The following is a 25,105-nucleotide window of genomic DNA, read 5'->3' on the forward strand; positions in this document are numbered from 1 at the left end:
CAGGCTGCATTTCCTTGGTTCTCATATCCACAGAAGACGAGAGGAGAGAATAAAAGGATACAGCAGACGTGCACTCCCTCCCACTCTGCTTCATGTGGCACCTCAGGCAGTAGCCACAGAAAGCGGCTCCACTTTCTGCATGAGTGGCCTGCCATGCTGGCTGCAGTTTCTTCCAGGCCACCCTACACCTGGGTTCTAGTAACATCACCTCCTCCTTTCATCACTCAAGTCTAGGGATGTGACACTGTTGCTGATCTCAGGGTTTCCTCAACCTCCCTGTTTGGATTCTCAGTCCTCTCATCATTTGAGTCCCAAATCCTGGCTTTAAATAGCCTCTGTTGTAAATACTTAAAGTTGTTTCTGTTTTCCAAATTGGATCCTTTCTGGCACAGAGTGCTCACTGACCTCATAAAACTTCACATGCTGTCCACTGACCCCACTGTCATGAATATACTGCCTGCATAAATGTTATGCCTTTGATTAGAACATCCATGATATGTGTTTCTCTAATTCAGGGCTTCTCAACCTCAGCACTGTTGAAATTTGGGGCTGGTTAATTCTTTGCTGTGGGAGACTACCCTGTACGTTGCACAACATTTAGCAGCATCCCTGGCTTCTACCTTAGATGTCAATGGCGCCTCCCTCCTAGGCTGTGATAACCAAAAATGTCCCCAGACATCGCCAAATGTCCCCTTTGGGGTGGGAGTGAGGCAAAATTGCCTTCTGTTGAGAATGACTGTTATAACTGAAAAGCTGAAAAAAACCAGTTATTTCTTTTTCTCCTTTTAAGCAATGATTTATATTTGGACTAATCCCTGCCTACTATGTTTCAATGTATGGTTATTATGGTGGTTCAAAAGAGATGGCTGCAGCCAATCATACGTATGATAGCTTTATTTTTTCAATCTACACCTTCAGTCACTTGCCAATACAAAATTCCTATCCTATATGAATGAAATGCTGCATATAACACCACAAAGATGTTTCAGAGGCATTCTAAACCATTTGCTGCCATATTGCATGGACATCTTGCCATATCCATTCATTCATTCAACCCACAATTATTGCATTTTTCAGAGTGTCAGGCTCCTTTCTAGCCACTTGGATTAGCAATTTAAGAAGAACACAAGTAGTGCTTCCAGTCTATCACAACTGGGCATAATAGTATGACATCCAGAGCCACATGAGAAATGATCGTGCCCTTCTGGGAATGAGAGATGTTTTTCTCAAGTAGCATGTTAATCAATGGACACTTTCCCTTGAAAGGATATGTCATTACAATCTCTGAGCCAAACCTTAGGAAATAGGATGGACTTGGGTCCAATTCTAGGCTACAGAGTAACTGGGCAACCTGTTAATGCCAGCATAGATTTGGAACCATGGGATCATTGTCATATGAAAAATACCTGGATTTGAAGTGCAAAACAGGCCACTTGACTCCCTTTGCTTTGATTTACCTACTCAAAAAAGTGCTTTTTGATTTTCAAATTCTCTCATCTTATGGAAGTAAGTGAGGAACTCTGTTTAGAGACTCATTGAAATCAGTTAACCTTTTCTCTATATAACTCACAATTCTCTTTATTCAGTTATCATTTTTGTGATCTTGAAATTCATAAAGTCTTATATCTCCAACAAACAAACATGTTTATTTCTATTATTCAAATAATATCTCCTTTAGAGAGAGATTCTATGTTTTAAATCAGATGAAATTTGGCATATTCTATGGCCTTGACCTGAATGGTCATGGGATTCCTTTCAGTTCTAAAAAGTAGGAATTCTTAAGATACTGTCTAGTCTCCATCTCTTCATTGTTTTTTATTTTTTGTTCTTGTTTTACATATATTTATTAACAATGGATAAGTATTCCCTTGAACATTACTGACTAAATCCTCTGTATTTCACTATTTCTGGTCATTTTGATAGTGGGGAGGTGAGGATGATGAAAGAGAAGATGAAGAAGCTGCTGTGGCCATGAAGCTGCTTAATAAATGTAGTAGAATTCTCATCAGTGTTAATATAACATCTAGTTGTATATTTAGTGGCATTGAATAAGTTAGTAACTATTCATTGAGAACAGAAAGGCGTTATCAATGGGACACAGAATTACTCCCCAGTGAGAAATTCTTTGACCGAAGCTTCCTTTCAGGGATGGTAAGTTTCCTTCTGGAGAGTTCCTACACTGTCAGGGTCCCAGGAGTAGTGGAGGATAGGATGCAGCAGACATTTCACTCCACTACTAGAAAAGTGAAACAAGTACACCCCAAATTGTGTCTCCTGGGGTTGCCTCAACTGTTCTTCCAGCTCCTGGTCGCCCTACACCTGCTCCTTTCCCATGACCCTCCTGACTGCTTTCTTCACATCTTTGTTCCTCAGCGTGTAGATCAGGGGATTGAGGGTGGGTGCAAGGATCATGTAGAGCACCGCCAGTGCTTTGCTCTGGTCCTGGGAGTAGTTGTCCTTTGGCTGCAGATACAAAAACATAATGGTCCCATAGAAGAGTGAGACCACCATTAGGTGGGAGGCACAGGTTCCAAAGGCCTTTTTCCTTCCCTTTGCTGAGTGCATTTTTGTTACTGCCCTGGCAATGCACACATAAGAAGTCAGGATGATGGAGACAGGCATGCCTAGGATGATCAGCCGGGCAATAAACATTTTGGACTCTGTTGGGCCAGTATCAATGCAGGAGAGTTTAACAATGATCAGCAGCTCACAGAAGAAATGGTCCACGCGCCAGTTTCCACATCGAGGCAGCACCATGGCCATTGAGGACTGTAGAAAGGAGTTGGCAAAGCCAGAGGACCAGGAAACTGCAGCCAGGAGGTGGCACAGCCTAGGGTACATGATGGAGGCATAGCGTAGAGGCCAGCAAACTGCAACATAGCGGTCAACTGCCATCACTGCAAGGAGCACACACTCAGTGGAGCCAAGTGCCAAGGCCAACCAGTACTGGACCATGCAGCCAGCATAGCTGATCTTCTTGTTGCCTCCCCACATGTTCACTAGCATCTGGGGCACAATGCTGGTTGTGAAGCAGAGGTCAAGCACAGAGAGGTTTCTGAGGAAGAAGTACATGGCTGTGTGGAGTCGAGCATCCAAGATAGAGAGTAGGATGATGGTCACATTCCCCAGAAGAGTTATTGTATAGAATATCAGGACAAAGAGGGAGAGGATCAACTCCAACTCAGGTCGCTCAGAGAAGCCCACTAAGATGAAATCTCTGCCTGTGCTATCATTGGTTGTTTCCATCTCCTCTTCAGCACTTATCACTGAGGGCAATCAAACACCATCTGGAGTGGGATTTAAGAGTAATAAGTAGGTAATTAATACTGGTAATGGATTTATTGGATAAGCATGGTCCCTGGATGTGACCTAAATTCTACTTTTCTTTTGTTTCTTCTTGTCCTTTCAAACTTATTTTCCACTGTGATCAGATGAAAACTCCAGCAGGCCCCTGACCTCCATGGTAATAAAGTATTACAACTACTTTCAGTTATAAACAGAGTCTAAATTCACTAATTTGAAAACCCAATCCCATGAATACTAAAAACTTAGAACCTCATTTAACATTCAGTCTTGTCCTTTCCCAGCTGGAGCACCTTCTAGGCTAATCCTTGTGCTTGAGGGAGGGTCTGTGGGCAGCTTCTGTCTCTCCCTGTCCCTTCTCTGCTAGCAAGTCAGCAGTGGCCGTAGGATCTTCCTGTTTGGGCCATGCATAGGGAAAGGGAGACAGTTCCAAGAAAGCTCTTATTCTCTCAAGATAATGTCATGCTCCCTGAGCCTGGCAGGTATTTAAAGAGCAGACTCTTCTCTTATGGGAAATGTGTGACTTCTTAGAAACCCACTTACTTGGACAGTGGACTCGTAGGTTCTCAACCTGGGCTGGTGCATCTCCTTCTTAGGCAGCTGACATCACCTTTTGTAGCCTTTGGAGGTCCAGTATTCTCTCCAGCATCATGCTACTCGATCCCTTTGTCTCTCTGGTGCCCTACCAGATAAGACTCAGGACAAACTCACACTAGCTCTTCCTTCACTGTGGCCCTCCTCTGACACACAGGAAAGCCTCTTTCATCTTTTGCCTCAAAACCATTGCAGCAGTCAACACTTTCCTGGCTCTACCACTGTAGCAGTTTTTGGCTCTTTTCTCATCCCCTAGAATTTCCAACCTGGCTCACTCTACCCCCTCCAAACTAAAACAGTCTCCAAGTGGCTCTATTGAAGTCTCCCACCTGACAGCCTCTTGAGATGAAGGAGCAGGTACCTCAAAACACCCTTTTCTGTTTGGAGGGGATGATTTATACTCAGACCACTACTTACACCAAATGAATCTTCACAAATCCTCTCCCCTCTCCACTCTCTTGACCCTGCTTAAATCTTCAAATGAATGAAGCTACTGTGGGTGAGTAGTATGATAGCCATAGAACCACTTTTAAAAATCATTTTGTTATAAATTCTACATAAGACTATCACTTTCAAACTTGCTTTAAAGTTTGAATAAAATATAAGGCAGAGAGATGCATTAAGGTACTGGTTCTTATGTACCAAAGGCAGTGGGACAGTCAACAAGAACATTTTTGGGGTAGCTTCTGTCCATGTCTCTGAGTAAAATTGAGTGATAATCATATAGCAGATTTCAAATAAATTGGCAAGAAGATAAAGGAATTTAGACACTTATCTTTAATAGGAATTGTAAATAAAAGCACCAAGAAGAAAACTAAAATTAGGTAACAACTTCATTTCACTTGGGTAGAAGTTGAAGAAGAAATCAGGCAGTGAAAAAGGTTATTTCTGTACATGTGATTAACAATTTCCACCTTGAGTTTTTCTGTGACTTCTCCAGTTGCCCCTCTGCTGTTAAAAAGAAATACTTCATAGAGTGACGCCAACAACATGGTGGAGTTAGCTGTTCCCTTTGTCTCTGCCCCTCTTGAATTACAACTAAACAGACATTCATTGACCATTGGAGGATACCCACACAGCACAACAGGAGGACTGAGAGACCTACACAGCTATACATCTGAAGGTGGATGGACTGGGTCCTGGGAAGCAGTGGAGATAGGTGAGCACTCCCCTACCCTCTCAAGCAGCAGTGAGCCCAGTCACAGGTCCTCACACAGTGGCCCACACTACTCTAAGAGGAGGTGGGGTCAGCCCAATCTGAGGGTGAACAGTATCCCAGCATACAGGAGTGCACACTGTGCTGCAGTGGCCCCTCCAGTGCTGCAGTGGCCCCTCCAGTGGGAATGCACCCTGGTGCAACTGTAAGAAGAGGTGGTAGCAGCTATGCATGTGCAGGCGAAGACTATCCCAACCTGCAGGAGTGCCCACCATGCTGCTGCAGCCCCACCAGTGGGAATGCACCCCAGTGAGACTGTAAGAGGAGGCAGCTGCAGTCCTGCGTGCACAAGCTAATGATATCACAGCCTGCAGGAGTGTGCACCATGCCGCTGAGTCCCCAGTGAGTGTCCCCAGCTTGGGGCCCATGAAGAAGCCCCACTCACTGAGCACAGCAGACAGCAGGACTGTAAGCAGAGGCAGTGGAAGACCAGCATGTCCGTGAACACTATCCCTGCCTGCAGGAGCACCCACCATGTGCACACAACTTCCAGCGGATGGGGTGGGATAAGAAACACAGCTCCTGCTTCCCCCAGTGGTAGCAGGTGGAATCTGTGACTGATACTACCACAAACGCAGCAAAGGATTAGTTCATCAAACACCATGAAAAACTATAGTAACAATTCAGAGCATAAGGAAAATGATAAGTTCATAAGTCTCCAGAATCCAACTCTGAAGTCACAAAAATTTACAATCTAAATGACAGAGAATTCAAAATAGCTGTCATAAAGAAACTCAATAAGTTTCAAGAAAACTCAGAAAGACAGTTCAATGAGCTCAGGAATAAAATTAATGAGTTGAAGGAATACTTCACCAAAGAGATTGAAACTATAAAGAAAAACAAACAGAAATTCTGGATATGCAGAGCACAATTAATGAGATAAAAAAATAATCTAGAATTCTTAAAAAATCAAGCTGACATTATGGAGGACAGAATTAGTGACTTAGAGGATACAAATATAGAAATGCTTTAGGTGCAGGAGGAAAGAGAACTAAGATTATTTTTTAAAGGAAGGAATTTTTGAGAAATACCTGACTCAATTAGGAAAGGCAACATAAAGATTATAGATATCCCAGAGGGAGAAGAGCAGGAGAAAGAAGCAGAGAGCTTGTTCAAAGGAATAATAGCTGAGAACTTCCCAAACATGGGGAAGACTGAACTTACAAATACATGAAGTCAATGGAACTCCTAATTACATCAATGCTAAAAGACCTTCTCCAAGCCCTATAAGTAAAACTGGCAAAAGTCATTGGCAAAGAAAAAATATTAAGGGCAGCAAGGCAGAAGAGAATAATCTACAAAGGAGCCCCTATCAGGCTTTCAGCGAATTTCTCAGCAGAACCTTACAGACTAGAAGGAAATGGATTGATATATTCAAAATACTGAAAGACAAAAACTTTCAGCCAAGAATACTGTATCCAGTGAAATTATCCTTCATATACAATGGAGAAATTAAAGCTTTCTCAGATAAACAAACCTGAGGGACTAGACCTCCACTAGACCTCCCTTACAAGAAATGATGAAGGAAACCCTCGTACCTGAAACAAAAAGGCAAAGGTCTACAAAACTTTGAGCAAGGAGATAAATAGACAAAATCAGAAAACTGCAGCTTTCTATAAGAACAGGTTAGCAAACACTTAATTATAAGAGATAAAGGGAAGGAAAGCATTAAAAATAACTATAAGCACTTCAACTTAGTCACAAACTCACAACACAAAATAGAATAATCTGTGACAACAGTAACTCAGAAGGGGAAGAGAAAAGGCATGGAATCTGCTTAGGCTAATGGAGAGAAGAGGCTGTCAGAAAATGGACTATCTCATCTCTGAGATCTTTCATACAGACCTCATGGTAACCACTAAACAAGAACTCAGAGCAGAGCAACAATTCATAAATAAGGAGAAACAGAGAAAACCACAAACCTGAGATAGCAGTCATAAATACAAGGGAAGATAAACAATGGAAGTATAGATAACTGGAAAACAAGAGACAAAATGGCAGTACTAAGCCCTCATATATCAATAATCACTGTAAATGTAAATGGATTGAATACTCCAATCAAAAGACAGAGAGTAGCTGGATGGATTGAAAAACACAACCCAACAATAGGCTGCCTCCAGGAAACACGTCTCATTTCTAAAGACAAACATAGGCTCAGCATGAAGGGATGGAAGATGATACTCCAAGCAAATGGCAAGCAAAAGAAAGCAGGTGTTGCCATACTTATATGAGAGAAAACAGACTTCAAAATAAAAAAATATGAGAGACAAAGACAGGCAGTATATAATGATAAAGGAGACTTTCCACCAAAAGGACATAATACTTAAAAATATATATGCACCTGGGGCTGGCCCAGTGGCATAGTGGTTAAATTCATGTGCTCTGCTTTGGCAGCTCTGGGGTTCACCAGTTTGGCTCCTGGGCATGGACCTAACGCTATTTATCAAGCAATGCTATGGCAGGTGTCCCACATATATAATAAAGGAAGATGGGCATAGATGTTAGCTCAGGGCCAGTCTTCCTCAGCAAAAAGGGGAGGATTGGCAGTGGATGTTAGCTCAGGGCGAATCTTCCTCAAAAAAGAAAAAAACATATGTACCTACCACAAAAGCACCAAATACATAATGCAACTATTAACAGACCTAAAGGGATAAATTAACAGCAACACAACAATAGTAGGGACCTCAAAACCCCACTAACATCAATGGATAGATTGTCCAGACAGAAAGTCAACAAGGAGATATTGGATTTAAATGAAACACTTGGACAGATGGACTTAATAGATATATATAGAACATTCCATCTCCAAACAGCAGAATACACACTCTCCTTCAGTGCACTTGGAACATTATCAAAGATAGATTATATGTGGGGAAACAAGGCAAGCCTCAAAAATTTTAAGAAGATTGAAATCATATCAAGTATCTTTTCCAATCATAATGTTATCGAAATAGAAATGGGCCACAAGAAAAAAGCTGGGAAACTCACGAATATGTGGAGACTAAACAACACACTACTGAACAACCATTGGATCAATGAAGAAATCAAAGGAGAAATTTTAAAACATCTGGAGACGAATGACAATGAAAATATAATATACCAACTTTTATGAGATGCAGCAAAAGTGGTTCTAAGAGGGAAATTCATAGCAATACAGGCCCATCTCAACAAACAAGGAAAATCTCAAATAAATAACTTAAAATACACCTAAGAGAACTAGAAAGAGAAGGAAAAACAAAGTCCAAAGTCAGCAGAAGGAGGGAAATAATAAAAACTAGAGCAGAAATAAATGAAATAGAGACTAAGAAGAAAGGATGAGTGAAACTAAGAGTTGGTTCTTTGAGAAGAAAAATTGACAAACTCTTAGTCAGACTCACTAAGAGAAAAAAGAGAAGGCTCAAATAAATAAAATTAGAAATGAAAGAGGAGAAAATAAAATGGATACCACAGAAATACAAGAAATTATAAGAGAATACAATGAAAAACTACATGCCAACAAATTTGATAACCTACAAGAAATGGATAAATTCTTAAACTCATACAACCCCCCAAAACTGAGTCAAGAAAAAATAGAGAATCTGAATAGAGCAATCACAAGTAAAGAGATTGAAACAGTAATCTAAAATCTCCTAAAAAACAAAAGTCCGGGACCAGATGGCTTCTCTGGAGAATTCTACCAAACATTCAAAGATTTGGTACCCATCCTTCTCAAATTATTCCAGAAAATTGAAGAAGAGCGAACAATTCCTAATTCATTCTATAAGGCCAACATTACCCTGGTACCAAAACCAGACAAGGACAATACAAAGAAGGAAAATTACAGGGCAATATCACTGATGAACATAGATGTAAAAATCCTCCACAAAATATTGGAAACTCAAATATAGCAATACAGTAAAATGATCACACACTATGATCAAGTGGGATTTATACCAGGGACTCAGGGATGGTTCAACATCCACAGATCAATCAATTTGATACACCACACTAGCAAAATTAGGAATAAAAATCAGATGATCATCTCAATAGGCACAGAGAAAGCATTTGACAACATCCAACAGCCATTTATGATAAAAACCCTCAATAAAATGGGCATAGAAGGAAAGTACTCCACATAATAAAGGCCATATATGACAAACCCACAGCCAACATCATACTTCATGGTGAAAAACTAAATGCCATCCCTCCACGAACAGGAACAAGTCAAGGGTGCCCACTCTTGCTACTCCTATTTGACATAGTACTAGAGATTTTGGCTACAGCAATGAGGCAAGAAAAAGAAATAAAAGACATCTACATTGGAAAGGAAAAAGTGAAACTCTCACTGATTGCAGATGACATGATTCTCTAGATAGAAAACTCTAAAGAATACATCAGAAAACTATTACAGGGCCAGCCCCATGCCTGAGTGGTTAAGTTCATGCACTCTGCTTCGGTGGCCCAGGGTTTCACAGTTCAGATCCTGGGCACAGACATGGCATCACTCATCAGGCCATGCTGGGGTGGCATCCTGCATGCCACAACTAGAAGGACCTACAACTAAAATATACGACAATGTAGTGGAGGGATTTGGGGAGAAAAAAACAGAAAAAAATATTGGCAACGGTTGTTAGTTCAGGTACCAATCTTTAAAAAAAACAAACTATTAGAAATAATCAACAACTACAGCAAAGTTGCAGGTACAAAATCAACTTACAAAAATCAGTTGCATTTCTGTACACTAATAATGAACTGGCAGAAAAATAAGTCAGGAATACCATCCCATTTACAATCACAACAAAAAGAACAAAATATCTGGGAATAAATTTAACCAAGGAGGTGAAAGACCCATACAATGAAAACTCTAAGACATTATTGAAAGAAATTGAAGAAGATCTAAAGAAATGGAAAGACATTCCATGCTCATGGATTGGAAGAATAAACATAGTTAAAATGTCCATATCACCTAAAGCAATCTACAGATTCAATGCAATCCCAATCAGAATCCCAACAATATTCTTCATGGAAATAGAAGAAAGATTCCTAAAATTCATATGGGGCAACAAAAGACCCTGAATAGCTAAAGCAATCCTGAGAAAAAAGAACAAAGCTGGAGGCATCACAATCCCTGACTTCAAAATATACTACAAAGTTATAGTAATCACGACAGCAGGGTATTTGTATAAAAATGGACACGAAGAACAATGTAACAGAATTGAAAAGCCCAGAAATAAACCATACATCTATGGACAGCTAATCTTCTACAAAGGAGCCAAGAACATACAATGGAGAAAGGAAAGTCTCTTCAATAAACAGTGCTGGGAAAACTGGACAGCCATACGCAAAAGTATGAAAGTAGACCATTATCTTTACCATACACAAAATTAACTCAAAATGGATTAAAGACTTGAAGGTAAGACCTGAAACCATAAAACTCCTAGAAGAAAACATAGGCAGTTCACTCTTAGACATGGGGCTTAGCAGCATATTTTCTAATACCATGTCCAATCAGGCAATGGAAACAAAAGAAATAAACAAATAGGACTACATCAGTCTAAAAAGTTTCTGCAAGGCAAAGGAATTCATGAACAAAACAAAAAGACAACCCACCAACTGAGAGAAAATATTTGAAAACAAGGGCTTAATTTCCAAAATATATATGAACTTATATGACTTAAAAAAAAAAAAACCTGATCAAAAAATGGGCAGAGGATATGGACAGACATTTTTTCAAGGAAGATATACAGAAGGTCAACAGGCACATGAAAAGATGTTCAGCATCACTTAATTATTAAGGATATGCAAATCAAAACTACAATGACCTTATACCTGTCAGAGTGGCTATAATTAACAAGACAAAAAATAGCAAATGTTGGACAGGATGTGGAGAAAAGGGAACCCTCATACACAATGCAAACGGGTGCAGCCACTATGGCAAACAGTGTGGAGAGTTCTCAAAAACTTAAAAATAAAAATACCATATAATCCCACTATCCCACTACTGGATATTTATCCAAAGAACTTGAAATCAATAACTCAAGGAGATTTATGCACCCCTATGTTCATTGCAACATTTTCGATAATAGCCAAGATGTGGAAGCAACCTAAGGGTCCTTCACGTGATGAATGGATAAAGATGTGGTACATATATACAATGGAATACTACTCAGCTATATAAAAAGACAAAATTTTCCAATTTGCAACAAATGGGATGGACCCTGAGGATATAATCTCAAGCGAAATAAGCCAGACAGAGAAGGACAAACACCACGTGATATCACCCATATGTGGAAGATAAACAAACACATGGATACAGAGAACAGATTAGTGGTTACCAGAGAGGAAGGGTGTTGGGGGATGGGTGAAAGCAGTAAAGGGGCACATATGTATGGCAAGGAATAAAAATTAGACTATTGAAATTAAGAATACAATCCTATTTACAATTGCATCAAAAAGAATAAAATAGCTAGGAATAAACTTAACCAAAGAGGTGACAGATCTGTACACCAAAAACTATAAAACATTGCTGAAAGAAATTGAAGAAGACACAAAGAAATGGAAAGCTATTCCATGCTCTTGGATTGGAAAAATTAATATAGTTAAAATGTCCACACTTCCTAAAGCAATCTATAGATTCAACACAATCCCTATCAAAGTTACAACAACATTTTTCATAGAAATAGAACAAAGAATCCTAAAATTTATACAGAACAACAAAAGACCCCAAATAGCCAATGGATTCCTAAGAAAAAAGAACAAAGCTGGAGGTATCACACTCCCTGATTTCAAAATATACTACAAAGCCATAGTAACCAAAACAGCATGGTACTGGCACAAAAACAGACACACAGATCAATGGAATAGAATCAAGAGCTCAGAAATAAACCCACACATTTATGGAAAGCTAATATTTGACAAGTGAGCCAAGAGCATATAACGGAGAAAGGAGAATCTCTTCAATAAATGGTGTTGGCAAAACTGGACAGCCACATGCAAAAGAATGAAAGTAAACCATTCCCTTGCACCATGCACAAAAATAAACTCAAAATGGATTAAAGACTTGAATGTAAGACCTGAAACCATAAACTTCTAGAAGAAAACATAGGCAGTACACTCTTTGACATCGGTCTTAGCAGCATATTTTCAAGTACCATGTCTGACTGGGCAAGGGAAACAAAAGAAAAAATGAACAAATGGGACTACATCAAACTAAAATCTTCTGCACAGTAACGGAAACCATCAACAAAATGAAATAACAACCTAACAATTGGAAGAAGATATTTGCAAACCATATATCAGATAAGGGGTTAATATCCAAAATATACAAAGAACTCATACAGCTCAACAACAAAAAAACCAACAACCCAATTAATAAATGGGCAAAAGATCTGAAGAGAGATTTCTCCAAAGAAGATATACGGATGGCTAACAGGCATATGAAAAGATGCTCAACATCATCAGGTACCAGGGAAGCGCAAATCAAAACTACAATGAGGTATCACCTCACTCCAGTCAGAATGGCTATAATTAACAAGAAACAACAAATGTTGGAGAGGATGTGGAGAGAAGGGAACCCTCGTACACTGCTGGTGAGAGTGCAAACCGGCGCAGCCACTATGGAAAGCAGTATGGAGTATCCTCAGAAAATTAAGAATAGATCTACCATATGATCCAGCTATCCCACTCCTGGGTATTTATCCAAAGAACTTGAAAATGCAAAGGCATAAAGATACCTGCACCCCTGTGTTCACTGCAGCATTATTCACAATAGCCAAGACTTGGAAGCGACCTAGGTGCCCATCAAGGGACAAATGGATAAAGAAGATGTGATATATATACACAATGGAATACTCCTCAGCCATAAGAAATGATGAAATCCAGCCATTTGTGACAACATGGCTGGACCTTAAGGGTATTATGCTGAATTAAATAAGTCAGAGAAAGAAAGTCAAACACCACATGATTTCACCCATAAGTAGAAGATAAAAACAACAAGAAACAAACACATAGCAATGGAGATTGGATTGGTGGTTGCCATGGGGGAAGAGAGGGGAGGGCAAAAGGGGTGATTAGGCTCACATGTGAGGGGATGGACTATAATTAGTTTTGGGTGGTGAATATGATGTGATCTACACAGAATTTGAAATATATTACGATGTACATATGAAAGGTATATAATGTTATAATCCAATGTTACTGCAATTAAAAAAGCATAATAAAATTATTTTTTAATTTATAAGGAAAATTTAAAGGAGGGGGTGAGAAAACAGGGAAAGGAAAACTGATGAGGAGTAATTTGGAATTGGAGAGAAGCAAGAGGGACATACATGGGATGTAATGGAAGATCCAGTCTATAAGTGAAAGAGTGGATTCCCAGACACTCTGGGAATGGAGCTCAGAGATGCAATATCAGAAGGACAAGAGGTAGGCTAGTAGTCTGAAACAGTGCTTATTTTGTTGATTATTAAATCTCCATCAGTTGCCAAATATCTGGCAAGTAATAAGTGTATATTCAGTTAATATTTGTCCAAAGATCTTTGAACCTAATCTGGAATGCTCATATTTTGTTTGACCTACAAAAATTTATAAATTGAGGAATTATTTAAAAATTAAGATCTCTAGTATCTCATAAAACTTGCTGACTGATACCACCAAGCCAATATTTACTCAAGACACTAATTCACTGAAGGTGAATTTTACACAGACGTTTGTCTCCAGGTCCCAATCTCCCCAGGCCTGCCCACCTCACACGTCCACCTTACCTGTATACTGTCTGCAGGGATTTGATGTGGAACCCCATACATCTGCTGCCTGATCCAAGACCTTGTCATCATGTGATCCTGCGGCTCCATCAGCTCCAGACAGCCCCAGCCAGGCCCATGAAGACTCTTCAGGTTTCTATGCTTTTGACTGCAAACTATTTCATGTTATTCCTGGAAGTAAAGTTGGCATATATTATAAATTGGAATAATACGTACTTGGCAAATGGAGGCATGGGACAAAACTCCACGGACCAGTGAAGAAGAGAACTCAATTCTTCATTTCTTTGGACCACTTTAAAGTCTTTAACTATTACAAGAGCCGGCTGTAATAAAAATATCTAAAAGTTTCTTTTTATTTTTTTATATAAGGATAATTAAACCTCAAAATGACACTATCAGGTAGTTACAGAAAACGTTAAGATCCTTATAACTGACTGATAAGCCTATATTCTGTCAAATAGCATGTAAGTGGTGAAGAATCCAGAGCACCTCACATTTTCCACCAGACGGTGTCTTCTGTACAGAAATTGATCAGATTTTCCACTGGGAGAATAAGGAAATAAGAGAAAAGTGGTAATGCTGAAGAGAAAGGAATTAATTGGAATAAAAGGAGCAAATTCACCAGGGAGTTGGGAGAGGTTGCTGAAATTTAATAAAGCAAAGAATTAATGACAATGTTAAACTCATCATAACCAATGATGGATGACTCCACTAAATGCTTCTTATTTGGATTAATTAACTCAGACAACCTTGGTAAGGCTTTGGTATAGGGTTTAGACTATTAAACATGAAATCAAGAGGCTTCTGTTTCAATCCTGTCTCAACCTCTTACTACATATATAAACTTGGAAAGCTCTTTAACCCTTAATGGATCTTAGTTTACTCATCGGTAATATGAGAATAACAATATCATAATATTCTTTTCATAGGGTTATCTTGAAAATTATAAAATATAATATACATGAATTTAAACTGTAATTCACTAGATAATAATAATAATGGTGGTAGGAATAATGATAACATTTCTCAAATACATACTACAAGCTTGCAATGTGCAAAGTGCTTTATGTGCGTTATCTCATTTTATGTTCACACATAATCCCTGAGGTTAATATCACCGCCCCATTTTACAGAGTAGAAAACTGAAGCTTACGGTGACTTAGTCCTAAGGCCAAGTCCACATCCCCAGTATGTGGTAGAAGCAGGACTCAAAGTCAATATTCACTGGTTCCAAAGCTCATGATCACTAAACTACTGTACAACACTGCCTGTGTTATTGTAGGGGGCCATCATACAACCCCTTTGTGTTCATCTCTCCTAGTGCCTGGCACATACCACGCACCGTGGAAATGTTTGCTGAGTGAAGGGAAGAGGTGGACTGCCAGAGTCATTCAACAAAACTACTGCCAATGCTGACCACTCAGGATTGTAGAAAGAGGGGAGGAAAGATCAAGTGTTCACCACCAGGGTCATCTTTATTTTCTCAAGTGTCTTTTTAATTAAAAAAAAAAAACACTTTCTAGAACCTTGAAAGCATTAACAGCTCAGTTTTATGCCAATGTAGGGGTGTGAGTTGGGCATTCATGCGTAGAACCATGTCCTGGCTTTTCAGACCCTTCCAGCTAAAACCTGGCATACAGAGAAATTGAAAGCAAAGAAACACACATTCCTCAGTCTGACATGTTAAAAGTCATGTCTGGTCAAGTTCTTTACTACCCAGTTGAAGTCCTGGTGGGGGTGAGAAATTTGAATGCTCAGAGAGAGAAGAAGGGAAGCTGTGCATGGCTCTCTAAGACACAAGGGCTCATCTCCCTGCCATAAACAACATCACTGCTGAAGCAGCACGATGCAGACTGTATTTCTCTTTGTCAAGACTATCAAGCCTTTAGGCTGTGTAAAGCTCACCTGCCACACAGCAAGGTAGGAACAGGAACACAAATCGAGATTTGGTAAAACTGCCAGTGCCTTTCTTCGCTTCCTCTTCCTATCACTCTTCCTGCTTCAGTCTACAAACCATTTGGCTTTGTCTCACTCTCAGAAATGTTTTTGAGGACCCAAATCATGTCCTTATCCTCTTCTTTCATTTCCCCCTAGGAGTAGGGACAAAACATTAACCCAAGTCTTAAATAAAAGGGGGTCTGTAATGGATCACAGGTTAATGTGCATCTAGTACACTCAGGGTTTCTATTAGCTAAGTCAGTTCTGGCACCTCTCAGCTGAGAGCCTGTCCACTGCGCCCAGACACTCAGAAGACATTGAGCTAACCAAGTGGGTGAGAGTTCTTTCTGCCTGTCAGAAAGACCTAGTTTGTGGTTGCAGGAAGCTTTTATACTAAGTTCCTAGGGATCTATGAGAAGTGTGATGCCCCACATGTCAAATCCACAGGCAATCTTTACTTGTTTACTCTGAAGAAACTTCTCTGAAGGAAGTGCCCCAAGTGATCAATTAGTGTAGAAAAGTGAGGTGCCCTGAGGAGAAGAGGTAGGTAGCAAGGGGGATGAAGTAACTAAGGCACAAAAGCCTGTTTCTCCATACTTCCTCTGAACTTTAAAAATTTCTAGGGGCCGGCCCCATGGCGTAGTGGTTAAGTCCAGCGAGCTCCACTTCAGTGGCCCTGATTCACAGGTTCGGATCCGGGGTGTGGACCTACACCACTCATCAGCCATGATGTGGCAGCAGCCCACATACAAAATATAGGAAGACTGGCACAGATGTTAACTCAGGGCCAATCTTCCTCAAGGAAAACAAAACAAAAAGTTTTTAGGTGAATAAGAGTTTCATTAAATGCTTAGTAGTATTTAAATGATCACTGGTATTTTATTAGTTCAAACATAAGTAAGAATAGTACACTAGACACTGTTGGGGAGCAGAGGAAGAACCAAAAATCAAATAAGGCAGACTCCTTATTATAGTTTTTTTTTTGTTAATAATAGTAAGATGTATGGTATTTATAGTAGTCATTTTTGGCTGAATTTACACACATAAGATAGTTTTGTGTGAAGAACACTAAAATAAAGCTAGGTTGTGAAATTTTAAACATTTTCTAGTACGTTCTTCAATTTACCCAATAAAAACTTAGCATACTTTTCATTCTCATACAATCAAATTCTCTGGATTAAGACTAGGAAGATAATACTCATTCACATGCAGACACCTAGTTTTTAAAAAATCAGTTGGATTCAGTCAATTAATATTTTCAGTTTGAAAAGTAAAAAGCACAGCTAAGCATAATCTTAATAACTTGACCCAGAAATCCCATTGTGAGGTATCTACCCAGCTGATTTGAAAACTTATGTCTACACAAAAACCTGCATGTGAATGTTTATACCAGCTTTATTGGTAATCACCAAAAACCAGAAGCAACAAAGATGCCTTTCAACAGATGAATGGATAACCAAACTGTACATCTACACAGTAGAGTACCATTCATTGATTCAGAACAAAGAGCTATCAAGCCAGGCGAAGACACAGGTGAATCTTAAGTGAAAGAATTGCTAAGTAAATTAGAAGCCAGTTTTTATTAAAGAACTTCCTGCCATATTCTTGACCTCCTCTCCTCTAATTTTTCCTCCAAATTAAATCAGACACCCATGCACTCTCCAAAATGGTGATGCTGGTTTCATCATCCTCAGAATGTTCACCATCTCCAAAATCTCAACTTCTAATACCACATTTTCAGACGTTCTACTCTTGGCCTCATTGGTTCAAAGCCTGTCAACACCCCAGTTATCTACACATGCAGGAAAGCTTCAGATGCATTGATTCCAACATTTGCCTGCACCTCCTGTGTGTCGTCAATTCTTTCTTGATTCAGATGAGACTCCATGGCCCATTTTTATAATTAATCCTTTGAAAGCACACTTACAGACTTCTCTCCTCTCACTTCAGAATCCTCAGTCTTGCCAAAGGCCAACTCTGTTCAACCTCTCACCTGGGACTTACTAAGCCCAAGGCTACTGAAGATACCATACAAGCAACTGTTTCTACTTTAAATTCATGATCATAGACCCCAAATAGAAATCCTACAAGATTTCACATTTGTAGGTGAGTGAGTGTACCTTCTCATGTCTGAGGTGGCTATTTCATTCTTTCTTTATCCCTAAAACTTTCACACAAATGCACTCCCTACTCATCCTCAATCAAAGTGCATCTCTCTCACTTCATGGAGGAATGAGAAGGTAGCGCTTGTTATTTTCCCCTTGTGTGGTATAATTTGTAACTGCATATTGATTTTCTTTTCTCAGAAACCTCCAGAGGCCTCTGATTTCACTCAAATTTGTATACAAAGTCCTTAACATGGTCTGACTTCATCTTCTACTGCTTCCCCACCTCAATCTCACTGCTCTGGTCAACTAGTCTCCTTGCTGTGCTGTGGACTTGTCATGTGACCTCTCACCAAGATTCTGCACTTTCTGTTTCCTGAGCCTCCCTATCTGACATCCTCCAAGTCTTTCCTTACTCAAATGGCAACCTCTCTGAGAAGTCTGTTCCTAACCACTCTACTAAATATTGCAAATCTCCCACCCTCTCTACTCTTCCTATCCTCCCTACCCTACCTCAACTCTGTTTTCCCGTCATATTTAGTACCAACTAACACACTATAGAATTAATGCCCTATAGAGTCTAAGGTCCAGGAGAAGGTGGGAATTCTTTCCATTTGGTTGACTAATCTATTCCCAGTACCTTGAGTCATCCATGGCTCAAGTCTGTGAATGCTTGTTGAACAAATAATCTGACCTCTTTAGCAAACTCTCAATAATTATAATAATAACCACTAGAATAATGGTTATTTACTCCAGTTATTTGGATATTCTGGGTATATAATCAGATCATGTGCAAATAATCAGAGTTTTGTCCCTTTCCTTCTAATATTCATAACTTTTATTACTCATTTTGTTGTATTGCAGCATTCAGGCTCTCCAGCATAGTTAACAGTGATACTGTACCCCCACCGTTTCATTCCAAGATTTATTCCCTAAAATATTCTTGTTTATTTGCATGAGGAGACAGGTACCAAAGTGATCACTGGAGAAGTGTTTATAAAACAAAAAGTGAGGGGATGGGTAATTAAAAGTATTCAAGAGTGTAAATGAAATAATTACAGTTACACATATCAGCAGGTATATATACAATACTTTGAGTGAAAAATGAAATTGAGAAGAATATACACAAGCAATGCCAGACACTCCTCTTCAATCTACAACTAGTGGGACAGCCACAACTCAACAAAGTTTCCTCTTCTCAACACACCAGGGTGCCAGAGAGATCCACTTATCTGTACATCTGAAGGTGGATGGATTGGAGTACATAGAGGAGGTGGAAGCAGAGAACAGCAAGGCAGTGCCTGCAATCCTGGTTCTCCAGCCACAGTGGCTGAGCCTGCAGCCCCAGCAAACCCAGTAGCAGTGGTAGACATAGGGCCCCAGTGGAAAAAATCATGATAAGAAAAGCAGCAGTTGTATCAGAGCCCACAACTCCACCGTCGCCCCCACTGTAGTGGTGTCCAAAGCCACAAGAAACAGAGCAGCAGGGGCAGTGGGGCCCACAACACTGGCCAGCCCCCTACCCATGCCAGCACCTGTGAACCCAACAATCCCAGAAGTGGCAAAGTCACCCACGACCCTGGCTCCATCCCCACCCCACCCACACCATGGCAGCAGTGCTCACAACCCAGGCAACCCCAAATGCAATGGAGGCACCTGCTATCTCAGTGAGACTCTAGTGGTGATGCCTGCAGTGACACAGGAAGCAGCAGGGCACCAATGACACTGGGAGCACAGGCAGCAGTGACAAGGGCATAGGCGAGACCTCTCCCAGAGGTATGGAAAGTAGAAAGTACTGGCTGTCAAATATAGCCAGAGGCAACTTAGGTAAGAGAAACCAATGACTGTGCTATAATGCCACCTACTGAACAACAAGAAAAAGAAAGGCCTCTAATCTCCAACTGATTGAATAGTTACAATCAAAACAAACAAAGCTATACCTAAAAAAGAAAAGTTTACACTACAACAATATGCCACCAGAGGAATAACTCATCAAGCACCATGAAAACCCACAGTAACACAGCATCACAAAAAGAAAAACAATTCTACAGAAAGTCATGGCAATTGTGATCTGATATTCAAAATAGCTGTCATAAAGAAACTCGAGCTACAAGAAAACGAAGAAAGGCAGTTCAATGAGCTCAAAAATAAAATTAATGAAAAAAAATGAATACTTTGCAAAATAGACTGAAACTCTAAAAAAATACCAAACAGAAATTCTGGAGCTTAAGAACTCAAGAAATGAGATGAAGAATGCATTAGAAAGCATGGGAAATAGAGAAGATAATATAGAAGAGAGACCTAGAGAGCTTGAAGATGGAAATCTAGAAATGATTCAGATGAAAGACAAGAGAGAACAAAGATTTTTAAAAATGAAGAAACTCTACAAGAACTATTCCGCTCTGTTAGAAAGGGCAACATAAAGATAATGGGTATCCTAGAATGAGAAGAGAGAGAGAAGGAGCAGACAGCTTATTTAGAGAAATAATAGCTGAGAACCTCCCAAATCTTGGAAAGAAGCTGGATATACAAGTGAACAAAGCTAATAGAAACACCTAATTACCTCAACAAAAAAGACCAAGACACATTGTATTAAAACTGCCAAAAGTCAAAGATAAAGAATTTTTAAAGCAGCTAGGGAAAAAAAGTAACCTACAAAGGAACTCCCATTAGGCTATGAGCAGATTTCTCAGCAGAAACTCTATATGCTAGGAGAGAGTGGAGTGATATATTCAAAATATTGAAAGATAAAAACTGTTAGCTAAGAAAACTCCATCCAGCAAAGTTATCTTTCAGATATGAAGGAGAAAAAAAGGCTTCCCCAGACAAACAAAAGCTGAAGGAGTTCATCACCACTAGACCTGCCTTACAACAAATGTTGAAAAGAGCTCTCCTATCTGAAACAAAAAGGTAAAATTACACAATACTTTGAGAAAGGTGATAAATAGACAGACAGATCCAGAAGATTGCAACTCTATTTCAGACTAGGATGTTAAACAATTACAAAGATTAAAGGGAAAGCCATGAAAAATAACTATATTTACTTCAACTTGGTAACAAGCAACATAAAAAGAGATAATTTTTGAGAACAAAAACATAAAAGGGGCAGAGGAAAAGGCTGAAATCTGTATAGGCAAATGAAGATAAGATGCTATCAGCAGAAAAAGGACTATTTTATCTATAAGTCATTTTATACAAATTTCATAGTAACCACAAAACAAAAATCTAGAGCAGAGACATGATACATAAAAAAAGAGGAAACTGAGAAAAACATCATAGAAGCCATCAAAACAAAATGGCAGATAGAAACACAAGGAAAAGAAACAATGGAGTTACAGAGTAATCAGAAAACAGAAGATAAAATGGAAGTAGTAAGTACTCATATATCAATAATCACGCTAAATATAACTGGATTTAAGTCAGCAATCAAAAGGCACGGAGTGGCTGGATGCATTAAAAAACAAGACCCAACAATATGCTGCCTTCAGGAGACTCATCTCAGCTCTAAAAAAACCCAAAAAAACAAACATAGGCTCAAAGTGAAGAAATGGAAGATGATACTCCAAGCAAACGGTAGCCAAAAGAAAGCTGGTGAAGCCATTCTTAGACAGAAAAGACTTCAAGCCAAAAAAAGGTAACAAGAGACAAACAAGGACATTACATAATGATAAAGGGGACAATTGGTTTGGAACGCATAACACTTATTAACATATATGTATGCACCCAACATAGGAGCACCAAGATATACAAGGCAATTAACAGTCTTAAAGGGAGAAATGGACAGCAGCACAATAACAGTAGGGGACTTCAACAACCCACTTACATCAATGGATAAATCATCTAGACAGAGAATCAACAAGGTAACATCAGGCTTAAACAACACATTACCAGATGGACGTAATAGACGCATACAGGGCATTCCCTCCAAAAGCAGCAGAATACACATTCTTCTCAAGTGAACATAGAATATGCCCAAAGATAGATCATATGTTGAGACACAAAACAAGCCTCAATAAATTTAAGAAAACTGAAATCATATTGAGCGTCTTTTCTGACCACAACAGCATGAAATTAGAAATCAACTACAAGAAGAAAGCTGGAAAAATCACAACTATCTGGAGAGTAAAGAACATGCTACAGAGCAACTATTAGATCAGTGAAGAAAGGAGAAAGCAAAAACTATATGGAGACAAATAAAAATACAACACATCAAAATATATAGGACACAGGGGTAGGCCCTGTGGCCAAGTGGTAAAGTTAGCATGCTCCGCTTCAGTGGCCTGGGGTTTCACTGGTTCAGATCCCGGGCACAGACATGTCACCACTCATCAGGCCATGCTGAGGCGGCATGCCACATAGCACAACCAGAAGCACTCACAACTAGAATATGCAGCTATGTGCTGGGGAGCTTTGGGGAGAAGAAGGCAAAAAAAAAAAAAAAAAAAAGATTGGCAACAGATGTTAGCTCAAGTGCCAATCTTTAAAAAAAAATTTAAAAACTAAAAAAATCTACAGGATGCAGCAAAAGTGGTCCTTAAGAAGGAAGTATAGAGCAACACAGGTCTACTTGAAGAAACCAGAAAAATCTCAAGTAAACAATTTACATTACACCTAAAGGAACCAGAAAAAGAAGAGCAAGTGAAGCCCAAAGTCAGTAGAAGGAAGGAAATAATAAAAATCAGAGCCGAAAGAGATGAAATAGAGACTGAAATGACAATAGAAAAGATAATGAAACTAAGAGCTGATTCTTCTCAAAGATAAACAAAATTCACAAACCTTTAGCCAGACTCACTAAGAAAAAAAGAGACAGGGTTCAAATAAATAAAATCAGAAATGATAGACAAAACGTTGCAATGGATACCACAGGAATACAAAGGTTTATAAGAGACTATAACACCTATACGCTGACAAATTGGGCAACCCAGAAGAAATGGATAAATTCCTAGACTCATACAATCTTTCAAGACTGAATCAAGAAGAAATAGAGAATCTGAATAGATTGATCACTAGTAAGGAGATTGAAACAATGGTCAAAAACCTCCCAAAAAGCAAAAGTCCAAGACTAGACAGCTTTTTCTCTGGTGAATTCTACTAAACATTCAAAGATTTAATACCTATCCTTCTCAAACTCTTCCAAAAAATTGAAGAGGAGAGAATGCTTCCTACACACTTTACAAAGCCGGTATTATCCCAATACCAGACCAAGACAAGGACAACACAAAAAACGAAAGTTAGAGGTCAATATCTCTGATAAGCATAGATGAAAAAACCCTTAACAAAATATTAGAAAACTGAATACAACAAAACACTAAAAGGATAATACACCATGATAAAGTAAGATTTATTCCAGGGATGCAAGGATGGTTCAATATCTGCAAATCAATAAATGTGATACACCACATTAACAAATTGAAAAAAAAAATCATATGATTATCTCCATAGATGCAGAAAAACATTTGACAATTTAACATCCATTTACAATAAAATTTCTCAATAAAATGGATATAGAAGGAAAGCTCCTCAAAATAAAGGCCATATATGACAAACCCATAGCTAATATCATACTCAATGGAGAAAAACTGAAAGCTATCCCTCTAAGAACAGGAATCAGACAAGGATGCCCACTTTTGCCACTCTTATTCAAAATAGTATTGTAAGTCCTAGCCAGAGCAATCAGGCAAGAACAAGAAATAAGAGGGATCCAAGTTGAAAGGGAAGAAGTAAAACTGTCCGTATTTGCAGATGACATGATTTTATATATAGAAAACCCGAAAGACTCCACCAAAAAATTATTAGAAATAATAAATGAATACAGTAAAGTTGCAGGGTACAAACTCAACATAAAAATCAGTTGCAGTTCTATACACTAACAACTAACTATCAGAAAGCAAAATTAAGAAAATATCACTTACAATCACAACAAAAAGACAAACATAACTAGGAATAAATTTAACCAAGGAGGTGAAAGGCCTATACACTGAAAACTATAAGACATTGTTGAAAGAAATTGAAGAAGAAGAAGAAGACATGAAGAAATGGAAAGATATTCCATGTTCATGGGTTGGAAGAAGTAACATTGTCAAAATGTCCATACTACCAAAAGCAAATTACAGATTCAACGCAATCCCTATCAAAATCCCAATGGCATATTTCACAGAAATTTTAAAAATCCAAAAATTTGTATGAAATCACAAAAGACCTCAAATAGCCAAAGCAATCCTGAGAAAAAAGAACAAAGCCAGAGGCATCACACTCCCTGATTTCAAAATTTACTACAAATAGTATAGTATTTGCAGAAAAACAGATACACAGATCAATGGAACAGAACTGAGAACCCAGAAATAAACCTACACGTTTATGGACAGCTAAGTTTTGACTAAGGAGCCAAGCATATGCAATGGAGAAAGGAAAGTCTCTTCAATAAAACGTGCTGGGAGGGAGCAAAATGGCAGGGTGAGCGGACCCGGGATTCTCTCCCCTCCAAAATACAACAAAGGATTGGAAAAACTGAATTTCAGAGAATAAATCTAATGCCAACACATTAGAGATCTACAATACCAAGAAGGCGGAGAACTTAAACCTTGCTGACGGCCTCGGAGGCACTGGAACGTTAGGAGAGAACGTCACTCCCTCCCCTAGAGTCTGCGATCGCTGTGGCACGGGTCGGGAAGGAGCAGGGGAGGGGCTGCGTGACCAGGGGATCATCCAGGACTCCTGCCGCTGATTCAGTGGAAACCCACTGATGGGGGGAAAGCTTTCGTCCACGGGGACACCATAAACCCACGGCCTGGGGAGACCAGAGAACAGAACTGATCTGAATCCAGACCAGAGGGTGAGAATAGCGCCTCTCCCTCCCGGCAAAGCCAGTGGGCACTGCCATCTTGCCCAAAGGCAGAGAGCTCAGAACATGCAGCTCTCAACCGCCATCTAGTGGCGACAGCCTGTAACTGCAACCGAATTCTACCACCATGTGAAAAAACCACTCCTCTACCATCCAGCAATTTATAAAAGCCCCAGACCAGAAGGAAAACAATAAAAACATAGAATTAAGTCCTGAGGACTTGGAATTAGGTAAACTAAGTGAAAATGAGTTCAGAGCAGCTATAATCAAAAACTCAATGAGGTAGAGAGAAACAGAGAGAAACAAGCCAATGAGTTCTGGAGTTACTTCACAAAAGAGATTGTAATTATAAAGAAGAATCAAACAG

At 39.3% G+C, this 25,105-nt stretch overlaps 1 protein-coding gene across 1 annotated transcript; it reads right to left on the reverse strand.

Moving 5' to 3' along the window:
• Positions 1-2,313: 2,313 nt before the first annotated feature.
• On the reverse strand, positions 2,314-3,246 carry LOC106825525 (putative olfactory receptor 2W6). The gene has a single exon (XM_014832328.3). The coding sequence runs from the start codon at positions 3,244-3,246 to the stop codon at positions 2,314-2,316; it is 933 nt and encodes a 310-aa protein (XP_014687814.3).
• Between the last annotated feature and the right edge of the window lie 21,859 nt (positions 3,247-25,105).

This window comes from Equus asinus, chromosome 9 (genome assembly GCF_041296235.1).
Source record: "Equus asinus isolate D_3611 breed Donkey chromosome 9, EquAss-T2T_v2, whole genome shotgun sequence".
NCBI lineage: Eukaryota > Metazoa > Chordata > Mammalia > Perissodactyla > Equidae > Equus > Equus asinus.

Bases quoted from the DNA above. Each gene is read 5' to 3' on its own strand.
- LOC106825525 (XM_014832328.3), bottom strand. From the start codon at position 3,246: ATGGAAACAACCAATGATAGCACAGGCAGAGATTTCATCTTAGTGGGC.